This window comes from Schistocerca nitens, chromosome 11 (assembly GCF_023898315.1).
Source record: "Schistocerca nitens isolate TAMUIC-IGC-003100 chromosome 11, iqSchNite1.1, whole genome shotgun sequence".
Lineage (NCBI taxonomy): Eukaryota > Metazoa > Arthropoda > Insecta > Orthoptera > Acrididae > Schistocerca > Schistocerca nitens.
The window spans coordinates 114266348-114279936 of record NC_064624.1 but is presented as its reverse complement, the minus strand read 5'-3'; the positions used below and the strand labels follow the sequence as shown (position 1 = coordinate 114279936).

Below are 13589 nucleotides of genomic sequence, written 5' to 3'. Positions count from 1 at the left end.
CCATAATAAATTGCGGGACGTGAAAGCTCTTCCCTGTGCTTGGACCTCTTCCTCCCGAACGCGTCGTCGGGAGGAGGTAATTTTAACTAGACTCCGGATAGGGCACTGTCTTTTTAGCCATCGACATCTTTTAAGCGGCGATCCTCCCCCACTGTGTCCCCACTGCTCTCAGCTGTGGACGGTAAGACACCTTTTACTTGAGTGCCCGTATTTTACTCCGTTACGCACCCGTCTACAGCTGTCGCCTGATACGTCGTCAATTTTAGCAGATGACACGCGCTCGGCCGATCGCGTTCTCGAGTTTATTAGTGCCAGTGAGATGACGTCAGTCATTTGAAGCTTTTTTTTTGGGGACAACCAACCCCTTTCTGTAGTGGATTTTTAAGCCTTCCTTCTGCTTTCAGTTTCTCAAATTTTTTGAGTTTCGTTCCCATTGCTGCTGGTTTCCATTTTCGGTTTTTACTGTTTCCTAAGTCACGGACCAGGCACTAATGACCATAGTAGTTTTGCGCCCTAAAACCAAAACAAAAAAAAGCAAACAAAAATCTACATCTACATCCATACTCCGCAAGCCACCCGACGGTGTGTGGCGGAGGGTACCTTGAGTACCTCTGTCGGTTCTCCCTTCTATTCCAATCTTTTATTGTTCGTGGAAAGAAAGATTGTCGGCATGCCCCTGTGTGGGCTCTAATCTCTCTGATTTTATCCTCATGGTCTCTTCGCGATATATACATAGGAGGGAGCAATATACTGATTGATTCCTCAGTGAAGGTATGTTCTCGAAACTTCAACAAAAGACTGTACCGATCTACTGAGCATCTCTCTTGCAGAGTCTTCCACTGGAGTTTATCATCTCCGTAACACTTTCGCGATTACTAAATGAGCCTGTAACGAAGAACTCTGCTCTCCATTGGATCTTCTCTATCTCTTCTGTCAAACGTATCTGGTATGGATCCCACACTGCTGAGCAGTATTCAAGCTGTGGGCGAACAAGTGTACTGCAACCTACTTCCTTCGTTTTCGGACTGCATTTGCTTAGGATTCTTCCAATGAATCTGTCTGGCATCTGCTTTCCCGACGATCAACTTTATATGATCATTCCATTTTAAATCACTCCTAATGCCTACTCCCAGATAATTTTGCAATTAACTGCTTCCAGATGCTGACCTGCTGTAGTGTAGCTAAATGATAAAGGATCTTTCTTTCCGTGTATTCGCAGCACATTACACTTGTCTACATTGAGATTCAATTGCCATTCCCTGTACCATGGGTCAATTCGTTGCAGATCCTCCTGTATTTCAGTAAAATTTTCCATTGTTACAACCTCGCGATATACTACAGCATCATCCACAAAAGTCGTCAGTGAAATTACGATATTATCCACAAGGTCATTTATATATATCGAGTAGCAACGGTCCAACGACATCTGCTACGCCGCACTTGAAATCACTCTACTTTGGAAGGCTCTCCAGTGAGAATGACATGCAGTGTTCTGTTATCTGGGAACTCTTCAATCCAATCACACAATTTGTCTGATAGTCTGTATTCTCTTACTTTATTCATTAAACGACTGTGGGGGGCACTGCATCAAACGCCTTGCAGAGGTCAAGAAACACAGCATTTACCGGGGAACCCGTGTCTATGGCCCTCTGAGTCTCGTGGACAGTCATGTTTTCGTGAACAACATGAAATGTAAAGAGAATATCTCGTTGAATAAAGTACTGCTATTGATCGTTACAACCATTTTCATATTTTGGTAGATGTCCATTTAGAACCATTTCCAGACCAAGTAACATTTCGCTGTAGAAAAAATTTGGAGATAACGTCTTTGCCGCATCTGGAGCTTGTTCTCCAAATGAAATGTGCTGAAAGGAAAGGAACTCTTGAAAATGTTATTACTAAAGATTTGCAGTTACTCACCAATGGCATCAGTCTGACAGAAAGGGTGTGATAGTGTTGAAACTGACTGATAACAGACATCATTTATCAGCTGTCGCTGGAGACAGGTGTGGCTGTCACTCGTAGAAGTGTCAGTAGTCACCTGTATGCTGAAAGGGCTGCTCCGCGTTGCCGTGTTTCAGAATCGTCCGCAATGGAAGCAGTTAAGGACGTGACGGAGACGGTGACTGTGGACCTGGGTGCACTCCTGGATGCTGGGGACGACGCCATGGTGATACTCGAGGCAGCTGACACTCGGCTGGTGGTGCACAGGGCCGTCCTGGCGGACAGGAGCCCCGTGTTTGCGGCCATGTTCGCCCACGACACCCTCGAGACGAGCACTGGCGTGGTGAGGATTGCCGACGTGGGGGGCCCGGTGCTGAGGCAGCTGGTCTCCTACCTGTACACCCTGCGGGCCCCCCAGCTGCCCGGCACGGCCCCCCAGCTGCTGGCCGCAGCGGATAAGTACGGGGTGTCGCGGCTGAAGGCGGAGTGCGAGCGGCAGGTGGCCGCTCAGCTGACCGTGGAAACCGCGGCGGCCACAGCCGTCCTCGCAGTCCGCCACTCCTGCGGTGACCTCAGGCGAGCCGCCATCGAATTTATTAAGGCACGTACCCACGAGGTGATGGCCACTCAGGGGTGGACAGATGCGATGCGGAAGCAGCCGGAAGACTTGATCGAAGTGAGCCGATTGCTGTATGATCCACCACCAAAAAGCAGGTGAGCGTGAGGAAAACCTCTCATTCCTGTCTCTCAGTTCTGGATGTGTTTGGGTTTCCAAGTCAATAATTTTTGCGACTAAGTTTCTTAACATGTGTCTCTGCTGTAAAATACACCGTCATAGACAGTCAATTCACGATAGCTCACAGTGCTATCATTGCTCTCCTGTAGCAGTTTCAGTGAATCCCTAAACTGAACCCAGTTCATTATCAGGTATGTTAGCTAACAAAAATCATCAGAGCCAGTTTGTAGACATTATTCTGTTAAATTACATGTATACATAAAGTGGTTGTTTCGGTTTTAGCATCAACTGTCATGACAGAGGGTACACTCACTGTGTGAAGAGAGCATGACTCAGACTGCTGTGGACACAAAGCTGTATTGCCCAGCACAGGATCACGCAGTGATGGGTGTAGTTTGCAACTGGTAGCCTGTACTGGTTGCTGTAGGCCTGTTCACATAAAGTAGTGTTCAAAGTTGTTCAGTGCCTCTGTGGCTGATGACACTGAGACACCTTTGAGTAGTGTCACACTGCATTAAGGTGACGACAAAGTAAGTCACTTACAATCGACACCTCGAGCAAGGTAGTGTACTGCAGAATGATTATAGAGGAGGGTGGCAACATTCTCACAAATTTAGATTACTGATGTTGACCTGTGGAATTTTCGTCGTGCAGAAAAGCAGATTATCAGAGTATTCGCTATTCACACCTCAGTACTACAGCTTTGTCTCTGTTGCATAGTTTATTTCTGTGTGCAAGCCATGTCAGCAAGTATCCGAACTTAATTCTTCGTTCTCTCCAAATCCAAACAGAACATAAGGGATTTTAATTGCTGTAAGGGAATGTTGTTGTTGTTGTTGTCTTCAGTCCTGAGACTGGTTTGATGCAGCTCTCCATGCTACTCTACCCTGTGCAAGCTTCATCTCCCAGTACCTACTGCAACCTACATCCTTCTGAATCTGCTTAGTGTATTCATCTCTTGGTCTCCCTCTACGATTTTTACCCTCCACGCTGCCCTCCAATGCTTAATTTGTGATCCCTTGATGCCTCAGAACATGTCCTACCAACCGGTTCCTTCTTCTTGTCAAGTTGTGCCACAAACTACTCCTCCCCAATTCTATTCAATACCTCCTCATTAGTTATGTGATCTACCCATCTAATCTTCAGCATTCTTCTGTAGCACCACATTTCGAAAGCGTCTATTCTCTTCTTGTCCAAACTATTTATCGTCCATGTTTCACTTCCATAATTGGCTACACTCCATACAAATACTTTCAGAAACGACTTCCTGACACTTAAATCAATATTCGATTTTTAACAGATTTCTCTTCTTCAGAAACGCTTTCCTTGCCATTGCCAGTCTACATTTTATATCCTCTCTACTTCGACCATCATCAGTTATTTTTCTCCCCAAACAGCAAAACTCATTTACTACTTTAAGCGTCTTGTTTCCTAATCTGATTCCTCAACAACACATGATTTAATTCTACTACATTCCATTATCCTCGTTTTGCTTTTGTTGACGTTCATCTTATATTCTCCTTTCGAGAGACTGTCCATTCCGTTCAACTGCTCTTCCAAGTCCTTTGCTGTCTCTGACAGAATTACAATGTAATCGGCGAACCTCAAAGTTTTTATTTCTTCTCCATGGACTTTAATACCTACTCCGAATTTTTCTTTTGTTTCCTTTACTGTTACATAAAAGAATAATCGTCTGCTGTCACGGCTTGTATGGAAGGTGCTCAGAAAACTGGGAGAAGTAAGCATCGGTGCTCCAGTGCATGGCTGCTCACATCTCTCGCACCACGAGAAATATATTTCTCTACATTACTCCAAACTCGTTCTGATGACCAAGGTCCTAAGTTTGAAAAAGTTTTTGTTAACAGTAATCTTTTTACTAACAGTATTCTTTGTGTATATTTTACAAATTCTCTTGCTGACGTATATTAGATTGTTGTCGTAATTAGTGATCTTCATCTAGTTCACGACCTCATACTTCCCACACTATTGGGTGTCAGCTGCAGACACACATACATTATTTGGTTCTGGAACTACCTTGGTCTTTCACTGATTCCACTTGCCCCCCGCCACAACTCCCCCTCAAAAATTATACTTAGTGTCACACTCAAAACTTTATACACCATAGGTGCCTCAGGTTTTAATAATAATTGAAATAAGATGTATAAAACCGCATGTAAGCAGAATTATTTCTGGGTTTTCAAGTTGCCGCCACTCATACCTCACCTGTCTTTCAACAACTTCTTTGCCTCTACACTTCCACCTCGACTGACATCTCTGCCCAAACTATTTGTCTTTAAACATGTCTGCTTGTGTCTGTATGTGTGGATGGATATGTGTGTGTGTGCGCGAGTGTATACCTGTCCTTTTTTCCCCCTAAGGTAAGTCTTTCCGCTCCCGGGATTGGAATGACTCCTTACCCTCTCCCTTAAAACCCACATCCTTTCGTCTTTCCCTCTCCTTCCCTCTTACCTGACGAGGCAACCGTTGGTTGCGAAAGCTTGAATTTTGTGTGTATGTTTGTGTTTGTTTGTGTGTCTATCGACCTGCCAGCGCTTTCGTTCGGTAAGTCACCTCATCCTTGTTTTTATATAGAATTATTTTTTAATTCATACAGTGGAGTGATACAGTTTTTTCCCATTTCTTGGGGAGGATATCTCACAACCTCCTCCCCCGTGTATCCATGCCAGGCCTTCTAGACATTAGATTCTCACGGAATTTACAGTTCATGCCTACTGTATGTGGGTCCGCAACTCGTGGTCGTGCGGTAGCATTCTCGCTTCCCGCGCCTGGGTTCCCGGGTTCGATTCCCTGTCCCATAGTACTCGGAGCCATTACAACCATTTACTGTATGTCGAGGACAAACTTAATTTTATTTCAGTAGCAAGTTCACAGCACAACTTACGGACTGCAGTATCATCAATCACAAACATTGCTCATCGCCTCCACCCCCCCCCCCTACACACACACACACACACACACACACACACACACACACACACACACACACAGACAGACAGACAGACAGACGTTAGTGTTTGTTTTCCCATGATTGGATTGGGGAATGACACAGCTTACATTAACTACCTCGTGGTTTCATATGTGCTTACAAAGTGAGGATGCTCACTTGAAAAATGTTTAAATTTCTGTCAACCATATTTAATGAATGAAATTTAGATGAATGTGGTAATACGGTTATGACAAGTAACTGTTGCACAGCCACAGCCTCTTTCCGGTGTCAAATCAAGAGTTTCACCTTGCTGCACTGTCTGCTGTACTAAATTCCTTCCCCAGCTCAGCTTGAAACACACTGTCAACAATTTTGTTTTCTGTACCTTTCAAAGGCCAGTTTTTAAAACAGGCTTTGAACGATGTCTGATGATCAAAAGTATAACATTAATTACATTAAAAAAAATTTCGCAGCCAGACGAGTGTCGTGCCTGATTTATATGCATGTGTTACTATGCTCAGTTGTATCCAAACAACCTGAACTGCATTGCACCTGGTTTGTATGCAGCCACGTAACTGTCTTGCAGTTAGGGTGTTCTCTTTCTCATACAGTCGTTTCACTACACAAAATCATTACTACAAGAGACCACTAGAGAAAACTGCCTTTTCCTGCTATTGTCCATATGAAAACCAATACCACAATAACGTAATTATCAGAAAACCCATTACCAGAGATGGCGGTCCTCAGTGCTTGTAAAATAAAGTTAATTACAATAAATGACATTTCAAAAAGCAAGATTCCGCTTCAAACTACATGGTTCTGTATGGGACTGGAACCTAGGACTCCAATCCGGTCACTACTGTCTTTGCTAACAAAGCATGAGAGATCTTAACTGTCATTTTAACCACATGTAACAGCATTGCGCTTGTTCGAACTTGATATGATGAGGCGTAAGGTTTTGTTTTGGACAGGGATTGTGAATGACGCACAATAAAATCTTATAACTTTATGTATCGAAATTTTTCACCACTAGAGGGATGATGAAACTGAAATGATTATACAACAAAGTATTCCGTCACTGCGTTCCAAACCCAGCACATATCATGTTGTTTTCTAGCCACATATAGATGCACAATGTCAGTTTATTTCACCACTAGTGAGATATGCTTGTGTCTGAACTAGAAATTATGCGAGGAAGGGTTCTGTGCTGACTGGGACTCTTAACCCTGTACATGCTACCACCACTGACTACACACAAAGAGGTGTTCACTGTCAAATACTTCTCCACCAGTCACTAGGAGTGGAATTTATAAATCTGAAATGATAGGCCAAAAAGATCTGTGCCTGATTCAGAGTCATAACCGGCACAAAGTGTTATTGTTGACATTGCATGCACAAATGCTAAAAATCATAATTGCTTTTCACCTATTACTTGCAGTGCGAATGCTAAAACTTGAAATTGCACAGTAAAAATTTTTGTACCCAACTAGTATTTAAAACCTGACACCTTTGCCTTTCATTGAAACCAGGATGATTATGGAATGTTGCAGACACAACAAAATGATGGAACTGTATCGTCCGAAAAGTGTTCAAAATGGCAGAAAGATACACCTGAGTTAGATTCTCAGTTCGGCACCAACATTTTCAACATTGCAAGTTAAAATAAGTGTGCCGTGACTACATGATCATTGGTTCAGTAATGAAATAAAATTTCTGGTATAGGAAAGGTTGATGGTGAGCTTCTAATTGTCGGACTATGTTGTTTAACTGAACTCAACAGAAGCTAAGAGGGTCTTTTCATAGTTGTTTAGTGTTTGGCTGATCAGTGACTCGAACACAGAGCTTAATCATATGAAGCTAGAGCCATTTTAACAGACCACCAAACTTTCAGTCCAGTGCCATTGTTTTGTTGTTAGCGGAGGATGCTCCTCACTGGATGAGCGTTCCCTTTTCCTGGAGGTTAATTACAGCCTTTACAAAACATTCTTTTCCTTGTTTACCAATAATCAACTTTCACTAGTGGCCTTACCTACCTAATGTGTACTTTTGACTTGATTTTGTAATCGATGAAATAAAATCACATAATTGTCAGCTGCCTTGCTGGAATTATTGTAGCCTATGGAAATTTTTGCAGGAAATGTTTCTCCCACCTGAGCAGCTGTCATCTTCTAAGAGTTTAGGTTGCACCAACACTAGATCATAGAACAAAACTCGGTGACAAGTATCAATCAAACTTCCAGAACGTTCTCCTGGTACCTTCGTTGTATTAATAGCTGCAGTAGTGTGGTATTGTGTCAAGGAAAGTTAATTATTTTCTAGTTCTTTATTTTGGTGCTAGGGCATATAATTTTACTAAGAGAAGAGATGCATTTGATTTATAAGGAAGTCAATCATACGCAGTTGCTGTTCTGAGAATGGGTCCATTGTTCTTCTCGAAGTGGATTCCTTTTGTTATAATTTCTGAAGAAATTTATTTTTTACTTTGAGGTGGTACTAAGCAGCTTTGTTTATCCAATATAATGTTTTTTTGAAGAGGTCATTCATTATTGTAGTTTCTTCTGTTACTATTAACACCACCGGTTATTGCAAAGACGAGACTTGTCTTCAGTAAACGTAGCTTACGTAGCACAGATAATCCCTCCAGATAAATTCCAGGTGGTAAAAGGAGGCCTAAAAAAAGTATCGTGCAATTGCGTAAGTTAGACCATAATTTTTTCTATGTAGCGTACTACATTGATGCATATTGCCTAAAAGGGCCACCCATAATTTTACTGAAACAAGTAGATTCATTTATAAGATCATAGAGATTTTGTTTTACATGTTCTCATACAGGTTGCAATAAGTTTAGTTATCAGCCATAATTTTTTATTGGAAGTGACTTACTGACTTACTGAATGTTGTACTCTTGACGGTCATGAAGATTGTTGTTTAAGCCTTTGAAAATGGTGCACAAAGTATTTTGTGCGTGTATGTGGTAAGTGCGCTGAACAAATCAAATCTGAAAATAATTTTCTAATTTTGAGTTGGTTTGTCTTGATGTGGTGGTTTACCAGTATGGCCCAATTGATTACTGGCAAACGTCATGAAATGTGACCAGTTAACCATCATGCAACACTTTAATTCAATAGCAAATATTGCGGAAGAAAGAAAGGAGTAATTTAGTGTTAAACGTCCTATCGACTGCAAGACCATAAGAGACGAAGCAGAATCTACAGCACTCAAATGTGGGAAAGGAAATAGATAGTGGCATTTCAAGGGAAAGGTCACAGCATTTGCATTGATAAGTTTAAGAAAAAAAAAAGGAAAATGTAAACCAGGATGGTTGGGTGGACATTTGAGCCATTGGGCCTTAACTTTATAAAATGAAAATGTTTTGTCCTTAGAAAAAAATGTACAATCAGAGGCTAATGAGTCCTCAGAATGTAACAGTATGCATCTGGTGTGACAAAGGTCTTTTGTGCTAAGAAATTGTTCCCAGGGATATGTCCATAGTAGTTAGCATCCGTTGTATTCGTGGTTGTCTGCAAATAATTTCATTGTGTCATTTGAAATAGTAATATGTGCTCATCAAACCAAAGGAGAAAAGTAATTTTGATTTTTATCGCCTCTACGTGTCTTTTCAACAATGATGGGTGGTGTTGATTTCAACTGTCACACAAAACTTTTCAAGCCATCATTTCAAGTTAAGACATGTCACTCGTAGCAACTGGCAAAAAGGAATTCGATAATAAACATTTTCTTGTGTGCAGTCAACAACGATGATGCATGCAGGCATGCAGCATGCAGGCTTAGATTTCCACTCCACACAGAAGTTTCCATTAAGTTATTTCCGTTTCAGACATATGCAAATCACGCTACAGCTAGTCTGAGCAGATGTTTAATGTGTATTTGTGGTTAGAAAACAATGATAGGTGCTGGATTCAAATCCCAGTAAAGGTACAAAATACTTTCTCAACATTTCTGATTCGCATCTAGCTATATTTGGATATGTAATGTATTATTGCCCTTAGTTAACAATCCTATTACTTGCTGGGTTTGAATCATCTAACACAAAACTTTATGCTATGTCATTTCAGCATTTGCACACACATGCTTACATGTGGCCAAAATGATATTTAAGATCTTTCATACTTACTTAAGAGACAATAGTTGCTTAATTGTAATACAAATGTCTTAGTCATGTAATTTCAAGTTGAAACTTAAGTTTCTGGAATGTCATTTATTGCAATAAACTTGAGTTTACAAGTGTTGAAGACTGTCACCTGATTATACCAGGTTTCGTGATATTTACATTATCGTGACATTAGTCTGATTGTGGACTCAGTATTACAGATCAATTTCTTCAAGTAGTGTCTCGTAGTAACCATTTTGTAGAGTGAAATGCCCGTACTGAAAAGAGATCGGAGGGACTGTAAGACTGTAACATTATGTGGGCGCATACAATTTAGGTGGAGTGGAATTCAGGCCGTTGGTATAGATTTGATGGTGATAATACCTGAGCTGACCTCTCCAGTAATTCTGTAATTGAGTTTTTGCAAATGTATGTACCTTCTGGCTGCACTTTGTTTTGAACTACATGTTGTATCTGGTCATTCATTTGTATTAACGGGAGCCCTGTCCCCATATGTGGCACATGTCGTCCATATAGTTGCCAGTGTGTGGATGGTCCCTCAGCAGTGCTGGCCATAGGGAGGCACCCCCACATCCCCACGAGGAAACACCAGCCAGCTCACACCCTGCCTCTCTCTGTATGTGCAGCGCACCAGTCGTTACGGAGCTGAGTACCACAACCAGAACCACCACCACCTCCGCCGCTGCCGCCACCTCTGCCAGCGCACCTCGCCAGACACCTGCTGCTGCGCAGCCCACGACTACTCAACCTGATGAGGCCACTGTCTCTCAAATGCGGTGAGTTCCCTCAACACACACACACACACACACACACCACACCATTATAAGGTAGATCAGACATAAATACTCAAAAGCATCAGAACATACATTCATGGGTGGTATCCTCAGGACTAGATCATAGTATCATGGGAGAGAGGTTAATTAAGAACAGGTTGGTAGAGAAAATAGCTATTGTCAACAGTTCAGTGACTTATTCTCATCAAGATCAGCAAACCAATGCCAGCAATAATTCATGCAATGTCATCCACAGAAAATTTAGTGGCAGGTAGAGTATGAGTGCACTGAATGTGTAACACTATGTCAAATGAGATAATTGTATGTTACTCTAGATGTATTGGAATGATCTAGCAGAGGTCACACATACACACATTTATGAGACCATTTTTGGTTCTCGTCAGGAATGAGACGGGAAAAACAACCCAATAATTTGCTATAAAGTTTCTGTTAGTAACAAAAATTACACTCTGCAAGCACCAGCCTGAAGCAAACGTCAGCAGAGCCTTAGCTTGTCAGGGAGTGGTCCACCTTGGTTGCCCCACTGCTGTAACAGCCAGTCCCAGTAACCACAGACATGCGAAACAGAAACTCTGCCTCCTGTTGACAAAGTGTCTGTCTGTGTGAGCAACAGATTTACAGTGCCATGAGCACCCAGAATCCACTGTCATTTGTGGTATGCATTCCTCTCTGTCTTTCCCTTCAGTTTTTAACCTCAACAACTACCTCTAGTGCCACAGCAGTTATTCCCTGATGCCTTCAAATATAACTTACTATGCTGACCCTTGTACTTGTCACAGTTTTCCACATATCACAATATCCTCACCTGTTGTGCAGAGACGTTCCACAGTTCTGTTATGAGTTCACCTAGTTTAAACATCCTTCTATAGCACCAAATTTGGAATGCTTAGATTCCCCTCTTGTTTTTTTCCATAATCCACGATTAATTTTTATGCAGTACTGTGCTCCAAACATACATTAAGGGACATCCAATACAAATTCAGGCCTATCCTTGGTATTAGTAACTTTACAAGGAATCTCCTGCTTTCCCATGCAACATTACTCCTTATAACAACCACGCTCTGTCCCTCAGTGTAAATTAGCTTCATGTGTAATAGTCACTAGAAGCAGTCTACTGCGTGGTCCTTAATTCCGATGTAAACATTGCCACCAATGTTATTTCTGCTACTCTGCAATACTTTCCTCTTTCTTCCATTCATTAATCCTGATTTAGTGTTCATTCAACTATTTATTCCATTCATCAACTCTGGTGATTCATTGAGACTTTCAGTGAACACAGAAATATCACCAGTGAATTTTATTAAACAAAATCGTTTTCACCTTCAGTTTTAATTAAATTCCTGGAAGTTTCTTCAATTCCACCAATGATTCTTCAGTGTTCATCTGAACATTTGTGGAGACTACCTGCATCATTATCTTTAATCATCTTTGATTCAGAGTACCAATTCTTGTTGATTATTGCTCTTATTCTATGTTATCTGCTGTACCATATACGTACCTTTTAGAGAAGAAAAATTCACTGTTTCATGCTGTCAAATGTCATGTAAAGATATACAAATCCAATAAATATCTCTTGATTTTTCTCACACATTCCTGCCACTATAAGGTTGAAGGTCAAGTTGTCCTCCCTGGATCCATTACTCCAAATTTAGCATCCTCAAACAGATCATCAGCTTTGTCTTCCATTCTTCTGGATGTTGTTAATTTTGTCAGTAAGTTGGATTCATGAGCTGTTTGGCTCATTGTGCGTAAGCTATCACACTTACCAGCACTTGGTCACTTCTGTAGTGTTTGGATGTCTTTTTCTGGCTGTCTGTTGTTATGAATTGTCTCTCATCGATTATATAGACGAACGTGAAAATTCGTTTGATCGCCATTCATTATCACATTATCTAGAGCCTCATAGAAGTTAAAATTCACATTCCATTCCTGTGTACTTCAGTATCCTATTTATTTACACACTGAATTCACGTAACAACTCTCTTAAACTCTTCAATAAAATTCTTCAGGGTATCAGACCGCATCGTCATAATTTTAAAATGCGCCAACTAATTTTCCGAAGCAGAAACAAATTATCAGACATGCTCGGTTCTACCAAGGATGCAGTTGACAAACTACACACAGCTGGCGTGTATCAAATTGGTTGTGCGTGTGGATTGGTCTACATAGGTGAGACGGGACGTCCGATTAAGACAAGGCTCTCGGAACATGAAAGATGTATCCGCCTGAAACAACACACTAAGTCAGCAGTGGCGGAACACCGAGACGAGTGCGGGAAACCAATATTTTTTCAAGAAGCCCGCGTCCTGGCAAAACAGCCTCTCACTTTCAAAAGAAAGATTAAGAGAGGCGATAGAAATAGCCAAAAGACCCGCCAACATGAATAGAGAGGACGGGTACAAGCTTCCGAGGTCTTGGCTGCCTGCAATAGCAGGGTTACGGAGCGGCGGCAGAGCCGTGGCGGCCCATGCAGACACGCGGAGAGCCGCAGTAGTGGTCGCGAGTACACAAACAATGGCACGCCGCAGCCGGCTTCTGGACAGCATGGAAACAGTGTGACGTCACAGCCATCACCTGTTCGCTATTCGTCCGTCTCCTCCAATGGGGTGGATTAATATAAAGACCAATAGAAAACAGCTATTTCAGCCAATGACAGATAATAAAGGAAACACCAATAAAGCATACCTTTCACCCCTCCTCCTCCTCCTTTTACAGCCAATCAAGCAACTACACGGTTTTCTCGTGCAGCTATTTAAGGAACCAAGTGTGTTCGTTTAGGAGTTAACGTAAGGCCCTGATGAAGGCTAGTTGCAACGCTGGCCGAAACGTTGGCGCATTTTAAAATTATGACCATCCGGTCTGATACCCTGAAGAATTTTATTGAAGAAGACAACGGCCGCGGAAGCCTATGCTTACAACTCTCTTAAAATGTACTTCACTCATTGTCATAACTAAATTGTGATCTGACTGTACATCTGGTCCTGGGTATACCTTAAAATCCAATACCTGATTCTATAATGTGTGTCTGGTTGTGAT

The 13589-nt window shown here is 41.8% G+C and overlaps 1 protein-coding gene across 1 annotated transcript in view; it reads left to right on the top strand.

The window, feature by feature from the left end:
* LOC126212690 (cortactin-binding protein 2-like) overlaps window positions 1-13589 on the top strand; it is a 101724-nt gene that overhangs the window by 37585 nt on the left and 50550 nt on the right. The window contains exons 2-3 of the mRNA XM_049940106.1: window positions 2082-2658; window positions 10386-10535. Of these exons, the coding sequence (XP_049796063.1) occupies window positions 2093-2658; window positions 10386-10535 (716 nt within the window). The 5' untranslated portion in view covers window positions 2082-2092. The remainder of the gene's footprint in view (window positions 1-2081; window positions 2659-10385; window positions 10536-13589) is intronic.